At 38.8% G+C, this 20524-nt stretch overlaps 1 protein-coding gene across 2 annotated transcripts in view; it reads left to right on the top strand.

The window, feature by feature from the left end:
• Window positions 1-3507: 3507 nt before the first annotated feature.
• The window catches only part of USPL1 (ubiquitin specific peptidase like 1), a 40579-nt gene continuing 23562 nt past the window's right edge, over window positions 3508-20524 (top strand). Inside the window, exons 1-5 of one of the 2 annotated variants that reach the window (XM_012746519.3) lie at window positions 3508-3755; window positions 5148-5244; window positions 7089-7254; window positions 7775-7903; window positions 15603-16215. In XM_012746519.3, coding sequence (XP_012601973.2) covers window positions 7156-7254; window positions 7775-7903; window positions 15603-16215 — 841 coding nt within the window. In that variant the 5' untranslated portion in view covers window positions 3508-3755; window positions 5148-5244; window positions 7089-7155. The remainder of the gene's footprint in view (window positions 3756-5147; window positions 5245-7088; window positions 7255-7774; window positions 7904-15602; window positions 16216-20524) is intronic. The other variant, XM_012746522.3, reaches the window with a different exon arrangement.

Genomic DNA, 20524 nt, shown 5'->3' with positions numbered 1-20524 from the left:
AATATACAAGAAACTGTTAGCACTGGCTGCTTCCTAGGCAGGGAACCGGGTGGCTGAGGAACAGGTACGGAAGGCAGACTTTTTGCTGTGGATCCTTTTGTACCTTTTGAATTTTCAACTATGTGAATGTATTATCTACAAACAAAATGACAAATTTAGATCAGCAAGATAGAAGTCTTAGATGAAATGGGATCATGTCCTTACTGAGAAACATTTTAAACAGCAGGTGGTAGTTCTAAAAGTAAATATCTGGAAGTAGAATGTTGAAACTGTAAGAAATCTTCATTAAGAGATCCACCTATTTCAAAGTTCTCACTTTATAGATCTATAAAGCAAGGCCTTGAAAATTAAGTGACTTGTGTAAAGTCATGCAGCAGAAGAGATGGGATTAGATATCAGATATTCCAATATCTACTCTAGGACTTTTTTTTTTGAGACTAGGTCTTGCTCTGCCACCCAAGCTGGAGTGCAGTGGTGTGATCACAGTTCACTTGTAGCCCTTAATTTCTGGGCTCAGGTGATCCTCCTGCTTTAGCCACTTGAGTAGCTGGTCTACAGGGCTCATGCCACTGCACCTGGCTAATTTTCAAAAAATATTTTGTAGATCCGAGGTCTCGCTATGTTGCCTAAGCTGGTCTTGAACTCTTGACCTCAAGGGATCCTTCTGTCTCCTGGCTTCCCAAAGTGCTGGGATTACAGGTGTGATCCACTGCACCCAGCCTCTAGGACTCTTCATCATACCACCTTCTCATTTTGTGTGGGCAAAGCAAAACAGAGCCAAATAAGTTTGGGCTACATTATGAGTTTTTATTGTTCTACCTAAATTTTAGAGTCTAAAGTAAAAACCAACCTTAAGCCCTGGGACTATTAATTTCTTGTTTGGATCAACACTACATGGCTACACTTAAAAATAAGCTGTGCATATTTCTGTCATTGCACTTATACAGCATGACAGATCTATTTTTTTCCATCCTAACAACTGAATTTACTGAGGGGAAGAACTAAAATGTTTTAAGTTATTTTAATTTTTTAAATATACAAATGCCTAGCGTAAGTGTGCTGCCAAAAATATTAATATAGGTTCACAATTCCTTAACTAACACTCAAGGGTTGGATATGCTTTAGAAATAAGAATTTCTTAGAATTTAAAAATGTTACAAGGTACATATACCATTATATAACACCCCATATAACAGTGGCCAAGGGCAGCACCCCATAATCACACATTTTAATATAGTTTCAGCAAAACATATGGGATAAAGACTATATATAGCTTCTCCTAGTTCAGGTCGTATTTTGTTGCCAAGCTTAAGAAGTTTTTGGTTTCAGAGCTTTCTGAATGTTAAGATTTAGATAATAGTTACAGACTGTATTCACATGGGTGCTGCTGCTAGAAAGTATGGTTAGTCACTTCAACTCTGATCTTTTTGATAAGATCAGAACACAAAATTCTAGCAGGCAGCTTTTATATCCCAGGTTTGGATCCATCATTAGTAGAGAAAATGAGAAAAAAATGAAAATCCGAATTGTACAGTATTGAACTCCTATTGTACCTGTTCATTAGTTATAAATTAAAAAAAAAAAAGCTTCTCTTGATTAAATCATGTGTTTATAATTGGAAATGGGTAAACAAAACTTCTGTCCCATACTGCTGCCAAGGGGATGGAGGTAATCTTTTAATCGCACTAGAAGGTAACTATTGCACTCGCTTTGGGACCAGTGTACACAGAGGCATCCCAAATATATTAGTAAGGAATAAGCAGCAATTTTCTCAACTTGGGACCATTACTCTATGAAGGAGAGGGGAGTTTTCTAGTCAAACTTTCCTGATCTCCCGTATCAGAATTCTTTCCTTTTAAGACTTTTCCTACCTACAAGGAGTCAAAACACAACAAACCCTAAAATCTTTTCCTTTCTCTCTATAACCCAAATCCCACCTCCATTTTGTTTCTGTCACTAACATACTTTTTTTTACTGGCTAAAAATAAAATTTATACTAAAAGACTATAAATCAACTTTGCAAAAGATGATGTTTGGTTTTTTATGATATAATTTAGTTCAGTGATAATGTTCTGCAATCTTAAAAATTTAGATAAAATTTTTTAACTGAATCAATTGTTTTGTTCAATTTATGGGTTAATATTCATGAGGTGTTTATTACAAATAGCATATTCCATTCTAAAAATGGAAATAGTAATAGTGACCAAGAGAAAACCCTCTGAGTTTTCACTATTTGAGGAAATATTTTCTCAAACTTTCATCACAATTCATAAAAAAAGAACACCTAATTAGCTAGATCTTAAACAAATATACCAGTACATTAACAATCTAGTAAAACAAAAAAACATAAACAAAAACCAACCCGTCTATTTTTATATGGAGAAAAAACAACACTCTTGTATTTCTTGGCCACCTGCATTTATAAGTACCAAAAACTAAAATCCATTTTACTAAAGGAATTTCTTCCTACACGATACTTGATTCCTCCATACTACCTCATCAAAATCATCAGCACTACTCCAGAATATAATCATTTAGTTTGAGACCACAAAAAAACTCCACAGTCCAAAATGCCAAGCACGGTTATTACTCTGTGAATAAATGGTTAGGAACTACGAATTGTTATCCTTAGGATGCAGAACCAACCGAGCGAAAGGACTTCTGGAATATGCTGCCCCAAGATGCAGAATGCAGCTGCAAAAATAGCATTCGCGGTCACGATGTCCCTTAAACCACATGACCTTCCTACGAAAGCAGAGCCTTAAACTTATAAACTAAATGAGAACTCCCCCTTTTTCTGAAGTTAACACAAGGCAGGGCAGCTGAAATCAGCGCAGCAGGGGCAGATCCGCCGCTGACTCCTCAGGATGGACCATGGACAGCAAAGTCCCTGTGCTTTCGCTACACCCCTTACCGTTAGAAGATCTGGGAGGGAGGAAAGGAGGAGAAACACCCCAGAATCCTGGCAGAAAAGCCCCTGGCCCCGAAGGTGGGGTTTAGGGAGACTGGGAGGGGCAGCTCCGTGTGTGGTGACCCTTTGAGAACACGCACTCTGTGGCAGCATCGGCTCTACCGAGGGTTTGGAAATGCGGACTATGGGCGCCTGGCGCGGCCCGACCGTGGAGGCCACGCTGCCGGAGAGCCTCCATGGCACCCCCGCGGCGTCGGGAGCCCTTCCTTCTCCCACCCCCGGGTCACCGCGGGCCGCTCGGCTCCCGACCACGACTTGCGCGGGCCAGAGCGCAGCGACACGCACGCCGATCTCTTTCCTCAGCGTAATCCCTCCGCAGCCGGCCGCGCACTAGTTTTAATCACGCCCCACCCCCTGGCCGCCGGCGTCACCTCCGCCACTCGCACGCTTTCCAGCAGCTTCCAGAAACGTCGCCTCCCCAAACCCAGCCACTCATACATGGCGGGCTCTGCAGCCACCCGCCCCGCCCCTACTCGTCGCCGCAGTTGAAACTGCGGCTGCGGCTGCGGAGCGGACAGCCACGCCTCTGAGGAGCGCAGCCGGAAGTGCTCCGTCCTCGCCTTCCCCGCCACGCCTACGTCCCTTCAGGCCCTGCGTGCAGCAGGAAGGGGGACTCTTTTGCCAAGGGCTCAAGCCGGAAGCCGCTTTCCTAGCGGAGACACGTTGGGGGAGGAGCAGTCGGAGGGTAACGTGAGTTGAACGTTGCGACTTAGGTAGTGTGGCGCTCAAGCTGGACCAGGAGTTTGGACCGACCCGGTACGAAGAAGGGGAGTGCTCGCGGCAGGTAAGGGAGGAGTGGGGGTAGTTCCTTTTGGCTGTCGATATAGGGGAAAGGGACAGCTGGGTGACCCGTGGGGTAGTAGCCCCGCTGAAGGGATGGGCCGGGCTGGGACAAGGCTCGGGTGGGAAGGGTTGGTGATTAAGGTACAGAATTGGAATAACAGATCCATTTGGGCTCAGAGAGGTAAACACTGAAGAGAAACCAGAGTTTGTTTTGTCTCCTAAGGAGTGTGAGGATGGGCAGGGTTAACGGACCCTGCGCCTCCTTTGGCTTCCAAGATTGGGTTTTGAAACTCACCTCTCTTGGCCCTATGTCCATCTCTGATTCAGGACAGCTGAGTTTGGTACCAGACCGGGCTGGGCTGAAAATCGACCCTCTTCTTCGGCTTCCAGTCAGTTGTGGCCTTTTACAGTTCACGTGCTGAGCCCACCAGGTCTCGGAGGGCAAGATTAAACGGATATAAGGCCCTTCTTCCAACGGCTGTTTGTCTGGGTTTCCCCATTTTGCACAAAGGAGTGTGAATTAATTTGAATTGCAAACCTGTTGGGATTCCCTGGGCCACCTTGATACATTCATTGTTCTGTAAATTGGTCCGTAATGGGCTAGTAATTCACGTTAGGGCTCCTGGAGCGTTAGTGGCCACGGAGGTACGAAAAGGGGATATTAGAAGAAAGGTAAAGGTGCTGGAGGTGAAGTGGTGTTTAGGAAGATAAAACTGTAAGGCTAGGTTGGTCTCACAGTGCCGTGAGCTTTATTTAGGTCATAGTACTATCTTTAGGTCATATTGTGCTCCTTGGACGGACTTGCCTATAATCTGGCTGGAGTAAGTTGTTTTTAAGGTGAGCAGTGACAGGTTCAGACTTGTTTTATAAAGCATTATTTTAACGGTGATATGGAGTGGGCAAGGAATGGGGATTTGAGACATTTCCAAAGAACTGTCCATAGAATTTGGTGATTTTTATTGCGTGAAGAAGAGGGAAATGAAAGAGTAGAGAACGACTTAAATTTTCTAGACTTGTATGTTTGGAAGGATGGAGATGCCAAAATTCAGGTGAGATACAGAAAGTAGGAGCAGGTTGTTTTTGAAGGGTGGAATGGCAGTTACTTAGGGACAAATTAAGTTGTAAGAACCACTCCCGCATTTTGTGTTTAAGACAAAGTAAATTGGATTTAAAAGAAGACCTGGCAAGCCCACTTCTGGTATTTTTTTAAAAATGAGTTTTCGTTTGGGGAGGGGGGGTTCTGTGTGTTCAGGATTTCAACTACCCATCTACCTGCTTTTCCCATTGAAATGCTGGTGGTGGAATCATGATAGCAGATTTGAAGGCTCCTCATGTTTTACCTTTGCAATATAGAGAGACAGAAACAGAGAAACTATCTGAAAAAATTTTCTAGATTCTCTCAGGCAGATGGAAATTTTCATCAAGAACAATTTATTCAAGATACAAAGCCGACCGGTTTCTCTTTCAAGAATACTGCAGGAGGATACAAGGTACCCTGCATATTTTCTACATAGAGTGAAGTAAAAAAATTAGCACTACATAGTAGCTTTAATTTACTGTGTGTGAGGTGCTAAGTTTTTTACCTGCATTATCACATTTACTTCCTAGAAGAAATCAATTTTACAAATAAATTTCTGGACCCAGATCTGCAGGTGCAAAGCCCATACTTTTTTGTGTGTGACAGAGTGTCACTCTGTTGCCTGGGCTAGAGTGCCTTGATGTCAGCTTAGTGCACAGCAACCTCAAACTCCTGGGCTCAAGTGATTCTCCTGCCTCAGCCTCCAGAAGTAGCTGGGACTACAGGCATGCACCACTGTGCCTGGCTAATTTTTTCTATATATTTTTAGTTGGCCAATTAATTTCTTTCCATTTATAGTAGAGACAAGGTCTGGCTCTTGCTCAGGCTGGTTTCGAACTCCTGACCTTGAGTGATCCACTCGCCTCGGCCTCCTAGAGTGCTAGGATTACAGGCATGAGCCACCACTCGGGGCCCAAAACCCATAATTTTAATTGCTCTGGAACTGTAGAAGTTTGACTCTTTCCTACATAGTTCCCTTTTGTGAATATAAGTAAAACTAGCCAAGGGTAAATAAACTATTGTCTGGGGAGCCTAAAAAGCAAAGGTTGGTACCAGTAGGTCTCAGTGAGGTGATTTGACCTCCCAGGGAACATTTGGCAATGTCTGGAGACATTTTTGGCTGTCACATCATGTGAGTAAAGGTCAGTGATCCTGCTAAACATCCCACAATGCATAGGACAGCCTTTTCAAAGAGTTATTTGGTCCAAATGTCTAGTGCTGTAGTTGAGAAACCCTGCCTTTTGGTTATTTCTTCAAGAATAGGAAATTGAGAATCACTGATACTTTTTTAAAAAGCATTTTTGTTTTTGAGATTATTCTTTAGCTTGAAAGGTTTGTGAAGTTTACACAGCTGGAACAGAACAATATAACTAGTTTTTAAACTGAATTCCATGAGCCATGGATTCCCAGGAGATGGTTGACATAGAATCATGGATTCTTAAATTTGGGAAAGACTTATGCCTGGAATAACTTTACAACATTTCGGCTTAGTGATAATTCACGTTTGCCTAAAGGTCCCCTGTATCTGGTTCCCCTAAATTGTAAATCCATATTTATTTAAACTGCTCTTGGTTATTTCTTCCTTACGCTGAGGTCCAGTCTCTCATAATTTTAACCCTACTAAATGTGGTTCTTGGGACTACACTGAAAGCAAGCTTTTCACATGTGTAATTTATACAGCGACAGTGTTTATATCTTTATTCTGATATAGATCATTTGCAAATAATATAAAATAGTAGTTTGTTGGCAGCTTTTAAAAAGTAGCATTTTTCCCAGCTGGCGAAGTATTCTTGGTAGTTGGAAACAATAGGAAATATGGAATATATAGTTCATTGATTCTTTTGTCCCTGACAAATAATGGCACTATGAATCTGGGTTTTTTTAAAGTACTTTCTCAGTATAATGCTGGCATATTTGTTTCACATTGTGCATAGACTCTAAAAACTTAGGTTTTCGAACTCTGGTTAATATAGTTTGCTTTAAATAGTAACTACCTCTGCTCCAAGTTTTGTTTAATTTGCTTGCAAATGAGTCTGCTGTCTAAACTGGTTCTGTTGTCAACATCTGCCCTCTGTCCACAAATTTGCTAGATTTATAAATATTGGTATTGTTTTCACTTAAAAATCATAATTTTAGAATGTTTCTTCTAGGACATATAGCCCTGAAAATAAACTTAATAAATACAAAATAGCACAGTGCTTCTTTAGAGTAAATAGGATTTTTTATTTAATTGTCTATTGACTTTTTTTTTTCCAGGGTTCATTGAAAAATCCTTAGTGATATTGACATGTTTCAAGTGACATAAATTAGCCAATGACTCGGAATGATGGATTCCCCGAAGATTGGAAATGGTTTGCCAGTGATTGGACCAGGGACTGGTATAGGGATATCTTCACTCCACATGGTGGGGTATTTGGGAAAAGTTAGTGAACTTATTTTTTGCCTCGGTGCAAAGTTGTTGTTTTTTTTTCCTCCTATTTTTGAGACTTAAATTCAGTTTTAATGTTACCAGTTAACTTCTAAAAAACTGTGTCTTCCACGGAAATCTTATAGTAATGGCGAAAGATTGCTTTAATGTGTTTACCTCTCTATGTTTTATTGATATGTGAAAGTAGAAATAAAACATAGACCTTGTGGTTTACTATTCTTTGAAAGTATGATACATACATTTTTCCCTGGCAGTTGATGTTACTTTTTTCTTGCAAATAAAATTGATGCTCTTCTCAACATTTAATATTTAAAACTGTAACACATTCTTTTTGGAGTAATAGCTTATTTAAAGCCTTATATGCATTTCTTTTATTTGCCATGCTTAAAATATCTTACCAAGATTCTTCTAGCTGAAAATTATAATTTTTTCTGGTTACCTTTCCATTTAACTTTTTATACTTTTGTATATTCTAGGAATGTCTATATTTTAATTTGCTTTATTTCTCTTGTAGAATTATGATTCAGCTAAAGTTACGTCAGATGGGTATTGTCCTGCTTGTAGAGAGAAGGGAAAGTTAAACGCCTTAAAGACTTACCGAATTAGTTTTCAAGAATCTATCTTTTTGTGTGAGGATCTGCAGGTAAAGTATTACTCTTATATACGTTTTAGCCTTTTGTTTTTTTCTTTATTGTTTAAATTTTTACTAATTTTGTAATTTTTAGTCTGTAGATTTTTAATACATAATCTGGGTTCTAAGTCTGTCTGGTATAGAATTTTAAATAGTTTTTTATTTTTCCAACTAGTTTCTTGAGTCGTTGCATAATGATGTTTATTTTTATGGCCATTTGACTTGTGAGAGGTGAAAATACATGTCAAGATTGATTTTTTTTTAATTTTAATTTTTTAAAACCTGTGGAATCCTGGTTAGCTATTAGTGTATCATAGTTACTCATCTCTTCAGTTTAATTTTGAGACTTACTGTAATGTACCCAGCAAAGTATTTTGGAACGTGGTTAGTCCAAAAACAATATATATATTTTGAGCTAATATGTACTTAAAGTTTTAAAAGGCTCTAAATATCATTTAAAATTAATTATAGTAGTTTGTACCCACTGGTACAACTTTTATACAGGAGCTCATTAAATTCTGTAATACTCTTATGTTTTGTCTTTGAGAGTTGATGAGACTGTTTTATTCATATTTAGTTCTCAAAACTTTGCAAGGTATGTATTCCCATTTTATGAATAAGAAAATAGATTTAGGGAGTTTAGGAACACAAGATCTTTGTAGAGTGGCAGAGCTGTGATTCAAATGCAGTCTTCTAATTTCAGTTATGTTTATTGCAGCTAACTAGCAGTTTATAAAATCACCTGGAGTGCTTTTAATAAATTTCTGATGGGCCACTCCCCAGAAAGACCAAGTGATTAGAGAGTTAGAGTTAAAACTTTTAGCCTCACCCACCTGCCTCCAGGCAAGGGGCAGGGCTAGAGATCAAGCTCTATAAAAACAAGATTTGGATTTTTTGAGCTTTGAGGTTACTGGGAGGTGTTGTGCCCAGAGGACTTAAAAGCTCTGCACCCCTGCCCACCACCACCCTATACCTTATCCTATCAATCTCTTCATCTGTAACCTTTGTAATATCCTTTAGAATAAACCAAGTAAGTGTTTGAGTTCTGTGTGCCATCCATACAAATTAATTGTATCCGAGGAGGGGACGGTGGGAACCCCAGTTTGTAGCCAGTCGGGTCAGATGTGTACAGGTAGCCTGGACTTGGGATTGGCATCTGGAGTGGAGACAGTCTTGTAGGACTGAACCCTTAACCTGTAGGATATGACAGTATCTCTAGGTAGATAGCATCCAAATTGAATTGAATTATAGGATACCTAGTTGGCGTCCACTGGAGAATTGCTTGGTGTGGGAAAAACCCTCCACACATCTGATCACAGAAGTGTGCTGTGAAGGTAGAATATGTGAAAGTAGTCAGAATCAAAATGGAAAAAACCCTGACAAATAGAGGCACAGAAGGCTATGAAGAGAGGACTCTCACGCCTAAATGCCTGATAAAATTATCGCAAAAGATTATGTAAGAACCTAACTTTACACAAAGGCCATTACAGCCTTACACAAAAAATACTTATGGTAGGACATCTGCTTAGCAATTGCCTGTCCAACCTCCAGGACTGGCATCACCCTTGTTACTAATCCTTGTAGCCAAGGATAATTATCTCAGAACAAGTAATCCTCTTCATTTTTCCTTTAATACCCTTTGTCTTCCTTTACTTCCCTGAATATATACATAGTTTACCATGGTTCACCTTGCAATGCTTTACTCCTGAATAAATATTTTCTTTTAGAGAGCTTCTGTTTCTTACTTAGGTTAACAAACAAAAAGCAAAAAAGTTTTTTTCCCTTCAGACTAGTTGAATGCAATTGCAGCATTCCAGAGAGAGGGGGTAGGGGCAAGAAGGGATGAGGTGTCGTTGGATTCTATGTATTGTATTTCTTGAAGGTAAAGACAACAAGATTTGCTGAAAGATTGGGATAAGGGTTTGGAGAGAGGAAGCAAGGTTGATTCCAAGATTTTTGACCTGAACTCTTAGAGGAATGGAGTTGCCAGTTGATGAATTGAGAAGACTTGGAAGAACAAAATTTGGGGGAAAGACCAAGAGGTCAGGACCAGTTAAGCTTGAGACGTCTAACTAACATCTGTGAGTATGTGGAGTAAACAGATCTATGCATCTCGCATTAGTTAAAGTTTGAGGTTGGAGATATTTGGTTGTCATGAGCATGTAGGTAACTGAGCCCTAAGTATGGATGAAGAAGTCCACAGTCTAAGCCTTGGCACACTCCAGCATTAATAAGCTGGGGAGATGAAGCAGAACCACAGTAGAGTCTGAGAAGTGGACAGTGAGGTAGGAGTAAAACCAGGAAGGAGCATATATTGTCCTGGAAATCAAGGAAGGAAGGGAAGAAGTCATTAGTATTAAATGCTACTGAGAGCTTAGGGAAGTGAGGGCTCAACTCACCCTTGACTGGAGTGCTCTGGGGGTCCTTGGAGACGTTGATGAGAATAGTTGGGATGAAGTAATAGTGATAAAAGCCTGGTGGGAGTTAGAGGGAGGAGAATTGGGAAGTATTGATTGTGGGAGATTGTTTTTAAGTTGGGAAAAACTAAGAGCACATTGTATTCTGGTTGTATCCAGTAGAGAGGAAAAATTAGGGGAAAGTGGCTAGAGGGGCATCCCTGGAGCAGGGGATGGGCTCTGTTGCATAAGGGAAGGAATTAATTTTAGGAGCTTTGACAGTTTGTCCCTAACAGCAGACTATATACAAAGCGTTTTCTAATTAACTACCTCCAAATAAAGTTGTGGAACATTGGAAAGACAAAATAAATTTTACTGATTCTAGATAAAAATTACTTTTTTTCCTCTTTTGAGCAATATATAATATTTCAGAAGAGTTCTTTAGCTAAGGACTGTAAGAACAGAGAAGTTGTCCTCAGGAGATAGGTTTTGGCTATTAAGATTAGGTATATTATATGCATTTTTAGTTTTTGAAGCATTCTTTTTAAGTGATAAGGAAAAATAATCAAGAATTTTAGGTATATAGTTTGCAAATGTTAAAAAAACTGAGTAATTCATTGTTGATCTAATTTTTTAAAAAAATTTTATCAGCAATATGAGCTCATAAAGTGAATTGGTTTACACCAGCAGTCAGCAAACTCTTTTCTATGATGCACAAGCTAGGAATGATTTTTACATTTTTTAAGTGGTTGGAGAAAAAAGGAAGACGGCTCTTTTATAACACAGAAAAATTGTATGAAATTCAGATTTCACTGTTCATAAATGAACACATTAGAACATAGCCATACTCAATCATTTCTTTATTGTCTATGGCTGCTTTTGTACTTCAACAGCAGAATTGAGTAATTGTGACAGAGACTGTATAGCTCACAAATCTAAATATTATCTGGCCTTTTATCAGTAGAGTTACTAACAAAGCAAACTTGAATTAATTTCTAAAGAGCTCTGTTATACAATTTGGAGTCCACTGTGCTATTAAATTGTATACAGCCCTTTGGAAAAACCCTTTTAATCAGATATTTATATAAAATGTTTCTTGATTGATTTGTATACACCAATATTCAAGACTCTGGTTCAAAATTAGTACCAAATTGAAACTCAAGTGCGTTTTTGAACAGTAGGAAGTTTTAAATTATCCCCCCCCTTTTTTTTTTTTTAGGAGTAGTCCATTATTCACTGTTTATTTTGGAGCATTTTATTATTCAGTCTTTTTTTTTTTTTTTTAAACTGGCCGGGCGTGGTGGCTCACACCTGTAATCCTGGCACTCTGGGAGGCTAAGGTGGGCGGATTGCTATAAAAGTGATACATGAAAATAGAAGCCAAAATCAGGCATAAAGAGATAGAGATCTAAAAACATTAATTTATAAAAAGAAAATCAGGACAGGGTCAAATTATATTGTAGATTAGCCCTCTGATGGGAGCACAGATTATGTAAAGAAAAGTCAGTGAAGACATTTGCAAAATGTGAGTGGAAGCCATCCGGGCTACTAAGTTTTGCAGCCCCAGGGCCCCTTATGGTTTTTTATTGTTTTTAATTAAGTAGGGGTGCAGGTAGGGTGTGTACACCATGATCTTGACTGTTTGAGATTGGTGAAGGGTTTTTATTTCTGGATTTGGTGCTTTTTGGGAATCTTAAACAAAATTCTTATTTTAAATTTTTTCTCAGTAATATTTTCCTCCTCAAAATTTAATTTTTAATTTTTTTTTTCTGTGACAGAGTCTCACTCTGTTGCCCAGGTTAGAGTGCCATGGCGTCAGCCTAGCTCACAGCAACCTCAAATTCCTGTGCTCAAGTGATTCTCCTGGCTCAGCATCCCGAGTAGCTGGGACTATAGGCGTGGGCCACAATGCCTGGCTAATTTTTTATATATATATATTTTTTAGTTGTCCAGCTAATTTCTTTCTATTTTTTTAGTAGAGACAGGGTCTCACTCTTGCTCAGCTGGTCTCAAACTCTTGAGTTCAAAGTATCTGCCTGCCTCGGCCTCCCAGAGTGCTAGGATTACAGGCGTGAGCCACCACTCCTGGCCTATTTTTAATTTTTAAGTTGTAAAAAACACAAAATTTATAATCATAACCATTTTTAAGTGGAGAGTTCAGAAGTATTAGGTATATTCATATTGTTGCATAACAGATCTGTAGGACATTTTTTTATCTTAGCAAAACTGAAACTCTATACCCATTTAACAACTATTTTTCATTTTCCTCCTCCATATCCCCTGGCAGCCACCATTCTACTTCTGTTTCTCTGAATCTGACTACTCTAAGTATCTCATGTAAATGGAATCATACAGTATTTATCTTTTTTTGTGACTAGCTTGTTTCACTTAGCATAATGTCCTCAAGGTTCATCATGTTGTAGCATGTAACAGGATTTTCTTCATTTTTAAGGCTGAGTAATACTGAACTGTATTTATACACCACATTTTCTTTATCCATTCACCTGTCTGCAGGTATTTGAGTTGCTTCCAGTTTTGGGGTCTTTGAATAATGCTGTAATGAACATGGGTTTGCAGATATCTCTGTGAGATCCTACTTTCAGTTTTTTTTTAGATATGTTCCTTTTTGCGATACTTTGAATACACAGTTATTGCTATTGGTTTTAAAGTATTCTCAGTTTTCTGACATGATAGAATCTAGGATATAATCTCAAGGAATAAAGTTGATGGTCAGTCAGATTATTAGTTGATGACTATGTAGCTAGAAGAATATGTTATGTATGTTAATAGAAGAATCTAGAACTTTTCTGTTTACACTAAAAAATTTCATAAGTGCAGTATTATGAGTGTAGTGTTCAATTGTATAGAAGAAGCTACATGAGGGGATTTACTGCATTTCATTTATCTGTTGCTGTGAAAGGAATCACCTTGAAACTTAGTGGCTTACAGATGTTAATGGCTTCATTTATTCTCATGATTCTGAGGGTTGACAACACAATTCTTATACTTCACACGATATTGGCTGGGACAACTGAAATGTCCACATGCCTGGCAGTTGATATTAGCTGCTGGCTGGGATTTCTGCTCAAGAAGTCAGCCAGGGGTTTCAGTTCTTTTCCATGAGGGTATCTTTCTATGATGCTCATTGGGCTCTTCATAGCATAAGAGCTGAGACTGAGAAGGAGTGTTCCATAAGGCCTCCAAGAGGACAAGCCCAGTGAGCCAGTGCCCGTCAGGCTTCCATGGGCATAATGTGTGCTAATGTCCCATCAAAGCTAGTCACATGGCCAAGCTGAGTCTATGGGATGGCATGAATTACCAGGAGGTGTAGTTCTTTATTAGGTCACTAGGGACCATCAAGGTAGCAGTCTACCATACTTGTGTAAAAGAGGGCGTATTTTATTATTTCTTTTTTTTTTTTTTTTGAGACAGAGTCTCACTTTGTTGTCCAGGCTAGAGTGAGTGCCGTGGCGTCACCCTAGCTCACAGCAACCTCAAACTCCTGGGCTCAAGTGATCCTCCTGCCTCAGCCTCCCGAGTAGCTGGGACTACAGGCATGCGCCACCATGCCCGGCTAATTTTTTTATATATACCAGTTGGCCAATTAATTTCTTTCTATTTATAGTAGAGACGGGGTCTCGCTCTTGCTCAGGCTGGTTTTGAACTCCTGACCTTGAGCAATCCGCCCGCCTCGGCCTCCCAAGAGCTAGGATTACAGGCGTGAGCCACAGCGCCCGGCCTATTATTTCTTTATTTAATGATGAATTGCAATATGTTATTATTGAAGGGAAAAGATTCAAGCCAATATTCACACTGTAGTCAATGAACGAGTAAGAGGGCCAAAGCAGTGAGCAAGAAGGCATATTTTAAATGAAGGCATTTAGTACATAGATTTCTTGAATTTATCTTATAAAAATATTCTGGTAGTTTGTAAATTTAGGAAAGATTCACTGATTATTGATTTGTTTACATTTTTTATATTTGGCTGAAATTGTATTAATGCAGTAAGATTTGACAAGGTCATTAAAATTTGGCCAGTTTGACTCTAAACCCAATAAGGATGTGGAACTATAGCTGGGGCTGAGGCAGGAGGATCACTTGAGCCAGAAGTTTGCTACCAATCTGGGCAACATAGATCATGTCGCTTAAAAAAAAAAAAAATCAAAAGAGCAGTAGTGCTCTCAGATACATATTCAGTTTCAAAATATAGGATAGTTTTAAATTTGAAAATACTTTTCAAATTTTTAGTGTTATGCAGTGTGTCTGTCCCAACATTTCATTATAGAGTGTTTCTTTACATTGTTGAAAATTTTAAATTTACTTGACATTAGATTTTTTTTTTTTTTTTTTTTTGAGACAGAGTCTCGCTTTGTTGCCCAGGCTAGAGTGAGTGTCATGGCATCAGCCTAGCTCACAGCAACCTCAAACTCCTGGGCTTAAGCGATCCTACTGCCTCAGCCTCCCGAGTAGCTGGGATTACAGGCATGGGCCACCATGCCTGGCTAATTTTTTCCTCTCTCTATATATATATTAGTTGGCCAATTAATTTCTTTCTATTTATAGTAGAGACGGGGTCTCGCTCTTGCTCAGGCTGGTTTTGAACTCCTGACCTCGAGCAATCCACCCGCCTCGGCCTCCCAGAGTGCTAGGATTACAGGCATGAGCCACCGCGCCCGGCCAACATTAGATTTTTTATTGAAGCCATAATATGTGTTTTCTTTGTTAGCTTTCCTTGTGTAACTCAGGGTAAACCCTTGATTGTTCAAATTAACTAGGAAAAATTGTTCTTTTGGGGGCCAAATTTTTTATTTAAATAGTTGTGTTTGTCTCTAGTTCAGATTTAGGTGGGTAAAAACACGCCATGTCAAATTTTTTTTTTTGAGACAGTCTCGCTTTGTTGCCCAGGCTAGAGTGAGTGTCATGGCGTCAGCCTAGCTCACAGCAGCCTCAAACTCCTGGGCTCAAGCAATCCTGCTGCCTCAGCCTCCCAAGTAGCTGGGACTACAGGCATGCGCCACCATGCCCGGCTGATTTTTTCTATATATATTAGTTGGCCAATTAATTTCTTTCTATTTATAGTAGAGATGGGGTCTTGCTCTTGCTCAGGCTGGTTTCGAACTCCTGACCTCGAGCAATCCGCCCACCTCAGCCTCCCAGAGTGCTAGGATTACAGACGTGAGCCACTGCGCCTGGCCCGCCATGTCAAATTAATGCTAAAATCCTATACATATTTTCCATGATACAGAAACTGTAAAGTAAAACTTGAGCTTATTTGAATATTTGTAGTTTTTATTATTTTATTTTTTTCTTTTTAGTGCATCTATCCTTTGGGCTCTAAATCACTTAATAACCTAATTTCTCCTGATTCGGAAGAGTGTCACACTCCGAGTAAGCCTCAAAAAAGAAAGATCTTGGAAACCAGCTGTAAAGATTTACTTCTTTTAGCAAATTCCAAAAAGACTAGAAATCATATTGTTACTGATGGTGAACAAATTTCGAACAGCAAACATAATGGAGAAGTATATGGTGACAGCTCATCAAATCCAATTAGCACAGCTGATTGCTTGGAGCAGAATGAGATTTTGGAAGCTGATATTGTTGATGTGGCTACTGAAAAAGATCGTACTACAATTGATGTCTCTGGAACTGGGGGAATTTCCCCTCAAAACGAAGAATATACATCTGAACTGGAAATGCCATTGGAGAGCAAATTTACATCATTTCAGCAGACTTTGTGTGTCCAGTGGAAAAATGCTTATGCTCTCTGTTGGTTAGATTGTATCCTATCAGCTTTGGTGCACTCAGAAAGACTAAAGAACACTGTGACTGAACTGTGCTCTAAGGAGGAATCTGTATTCTGGCAGCTGTTCACAAAATATAATCAAGCAAACAAGCTTTTGTGTGAGAAGCAATTGGATGGAGTTAAAGGTCGGCACTAATATTTTATTTCTCTTTAATTCTTAAAGATGTTAATGTTGCAGTTTGTCTCACAGCATGTGGGAAAGATGCCATTGGTAGCTTCTGTTTTATGTAGAGATCTGGAAGCAGGGAGCCCAAGGACAGTATCATGAAGCTTGTGGTAACACCAGTTATATTATCACAACTTCCCAAAGGCAATCTTTTTCAAAAACTAAAGGAGAGGCTGTGGTTGTTTCTTGTTTTTTTTTTTTTTTGAGACAGAGTCTCGCTTTGTTGCCCAGGCTAGAGTGAGTGCCGTGGCGTCAGCCTAGCTGACAGCAACCTCAAACTCCTGGGCTCAAGCAATCCTCCTGCCTCAGCCTCCTGAGTAGCTGGGACTACAGGCATGCGCCACCATGCCCGGCTAATTTTTTCTATATATATTAGTTGGCCAATTAATTTGTTTATATTTATAGTAGAGACGGGGTCTTGCTCTTGCTCGGGCTGGTTTCGAACTCCTGACCTTGAGCAATCCGCCCGCCTCGGCCTCCCAGAGTGCTAGGATTACAGGCATGAGCCACCGCGCCCAGCCTGTGGTTGTTTCTTATAGCCTATCAGGATAATAGTGGTCATCATAGATTCCATCAAAGTAAAATTTTAAGTGTTTATATTGAAAATCGGAATGAAAAATAAGTCACCCATAATTCTCCAACCCCCCAAAATCTCTCATCACAATAGTTGTGCCTAATTTATAAATTAAACCCGATTATAGTTATGTATGTATAGGTAAAAATATAGTATGTAAAGGGTTCAGTACTACCTGAAGTTTCAAGCATTCACTGGCGATCTTGGAAGGTAATCCCCACAGATAAGGAGGGACAAATAGTACTGAACCTAATATATACTGTTTTCTCCTGTATATGCATACTTAACGATCAAGTTTAGTTAAGATTAATCTGGCTCAACTCCTTGCCATCAATTGGAACATGTTTCTGTTTATGTCTTCCAACCACAAATTTAATACCTTTTCTGTATTAACTAAGCACTTACCATGCATTGTGGCTGTAACTTTTGCAGTTGGAGATGCGACAGCAAAACTAGCATCAATTCTTTTTCCTTCTTCACAATTTTATAGAAAAGAGATTCGTTCTTACTGTAGACCTTAGTAACATCAGCATGTGATTTTTTTTCTTTCCTTATTAAGTCAAGAACTTTCACTTTTTCACTTAAAGGAAGCACTTTACGACTTCTCTTTGGCATATCTGAATTACCAGCATCACTACTATTGCACCTTGAGGCCATTATTAAGTCAAATAATGACTTGAACACAAGTACTGCAATACCTTCATGGTCAATCTGATAATCTAGAAGGCTGCTAAGTGACTCATGGGCGGGGAGTGTAGACAGCATGGATACTCTGGACAAAGGGAGGATTCACTTAATGGATGGAACAGAGCAGGAAGGTGTATGATTTTATTATAGTACTCAGAATGGCATGAAATTTAAAACTTAAGAATTGTTTATTTCTAGAATGTTCCATTTAATATTTTCAGACTGTGGTTGACTTGAGGGTAACTGAAACCACAGAAAGTAAAACCGCAGATGAAGGACTACTGTAGTGTGCCTCATTTAGTTTCTTTTGACCTTTATAAGAAGGATGTCATGCAGCATGTCTTCTGGGACCTTTGTTTTTATTTTTGTAAAGATTTATCTTTGAAGCTGCTCGTACTTCATTGATTTTTATTGCTCCATAATATTTCCATTTGGTAAATAATACCAGTTTGTTTATTCATCCACCTGTCAGTGGTCAATTGGGTTATTTTTTGCCATAATGAATCCTACTGCTATGACCATTCTTGGGCAGGGCTCCTCCTGGGTCATGGTACAAGCATTTCCCTTCAGTGTATACCATATGAATGGAATTGCCAAATCATGTCTGAGTCCACATTTAGAAGATGATGGCAGTTGTCTTCTAAAGTGGTTGTACCAGTTAATACTCCTGTTAACAGTGTGTAAGACATCTTCTGGATCTGTATATTGTTTCTTGATTATTTTCATACTTGTGAGATTTTTGCTTAAATTAAGTGGGGTAAAATGATCTGTGATCTTGATTTGCCTTTCCCAGATTTTAGAGAATTTGTTGGCTCTTCATGTTTATGTTGATCATATTTGTTCTCTCTTCTAGGAAGTGATTCTTTGTGTCTTATCCCTGTTTGTTCTGTTGATTGTCATGTTCTTATTGATTTATATGAGTTTTTGTACATCATTTTTGCTATTTTTATGTCAGATAAATGTTGCTGAATCTTCTCCCAATTTGTGGCTTATGTTTTTACTTTTTAAAAGTTGTCTTAATTTATAATGAAGTATTTAGCTTTCCTTTTGGAACTAGTAATGTTTGTGGCTTTTAAAAGAAATCTTTCCTGGCCGGGCGCGGTGGCTCACGCCTGTAATCCTAGCACTCTGGGAGGCCGAGGCGGGCGGATTGCTCAAGGTCAGGAGTTCGAAACCAGCCTGAGCAAGAGCGAGACCCCGTCTCTACTATAAATAGAAAGAAATTAATTGGCCAACTAATATATATATATATATGTATATATATATATATATATTAGCCGGGCATGGTGGCACATGCCTGTAGTCCCAGCTACTCGGGAGGCTGAGGCAGAAGGATTACTTGAGTCCAGGAGTTTGAGGTTGCTATGAGCTAGGCTGACGCCACGGCACTCACTATAGCCTGGGCAACAAGCGAGACTCTGTCTCAAAAAAAAAAAAAAAAAAATCTTTCCTTTTCCCAAGATCAAAAAGTCATTTATCTGTATTTTCACTGAAAAATGGATAAAGTTTTGCTTTGACTTTGAAATTTTTAATTCAGCTGGAGTTAATATTTATGTATGGTGTGAGGTAAGGATCCTTTTTTTCCCCATTTGCATAGCCAGTCTATTAAACAGCTCTACTTTTTTTTCCTCAATTGATCTGTCATGCCACCTTTGTCACATTAACATTCCATATGTGTGTGCCACTATTCCTTAACTCTCAATTTTGTTCTCTTGGACACTTTTTCTATCCCTGCATCTACACTATTTTAATTATGGCAACTTTTTAAGTCTTGCTAACTTGTTAAGAATCCTTACCTTTATTCAACATATTTGGTGGAAGTATCTTGGTATATTTTCTTTTCTGATCTTGTGCATATATTTTTTTGACAGACATGACATCATCATACCAAGCTTTCTTTAATGTACTAGAAAGCATGACTTTGGTCATGCAGTCTTTTATATGGATCCTGCACGTTGCTCCCCCATTGTTGACCATTCAGGCTGCTGACCAAGTTTGCTATTATGAATTAACACCAGGCAAATATCCATATATCTTTTAAATCCATTGTTGATTAATATCCTAGGAGGGATATTAAAATATGAATATTTAGGGTCTTGCTGAAGGGCTTTTCAAAAGGGTTTTACCAACATATAATTCTGTTTTCATTATGTAGAAGAAAATTTCCAGGCATTCTAACCAGTTACCTTACGGCATAAATGTTTAAAATAATTTTGTTAGGTAAGAAATATTTTGTTTCAATTGAGTTCTGTTGAAACTGAATTTTTTTAAATGTGTTACTCATTTGCAACTTGTGCAATTTTAAAAATTGATTTCTCAGACATTTTCGCCTTTGAGTTTTCTCTCTGTTTTCTATAATTACAGGAACCCCAATGTTGAGTAGGTGATAGTTGTTCAGTTTATTGTTGCAGAACAACAACAATTCAATGTTGAAATTAATTTTAATTTTATATTTTTATCTTTTTACACAATAATTGTAGTTTTTTTTTTTGGAAACAGTCTCACTCTGTTACCCTGGCTAGAGTGCCGTGATATAAGCCTAGCTCACAGCAACCTCAAACTCCTGGGCTCAAGGCAATCCTCCTGCCTCAGCCTTCCAGGTAGCTGGGACTACAGGCGTGCACCACCATGCCTAGCTAATTTTTTTCTATATATTTTTAGTTGTCCTGCTAATTTATTTCTTTCTATTTTTTTAGTAGAGACAGGGTCTCACTGTTGCTCAGGCTGGTCTCGAGCTCAATGATCCTCCTACCTCTGCCTCCCAGAGTGCTAGGGTTACAGGTGTGACCTGTAAAAACTAGTTATAGTTTTTATAAGCTGGTTGTTAATTATATTTGAGCTGCACTCCTTTGCACTGTAAATTTTCTTTTTTGCCATGGTTAACAAAATTCTGGTTAATGCCTATTTCATATTACAGGAGGATACACATATTTTCATTAGTGAAATATATAAGCAGCATGTGATCAGGCTGTATGAATTATTTATTTATAAGAGATTTGAGTGAAAA

Source organism: Microcebus murinus, chromosome 13 (genome assembly GCF_040939455.1).
Source record: "Microcebus murinus isolate Inina chromosome 13, M.murinus_Inina_mat1.0, whole genome shotgun sequence".
In the NCBI taxonomy this organism is placed as follows: domain Eukaryota; kingdom Metazoa; phylum Chordata; class Mammalia; order Primates; family Cheirogaleidae; genus Microcebus; species Microcebus murinus.
The sequence above is the reverse complement of the archived record's forward strand: the minus strand, read 5'-3'. Positions and strand labels throughout refer to the sequence as shown.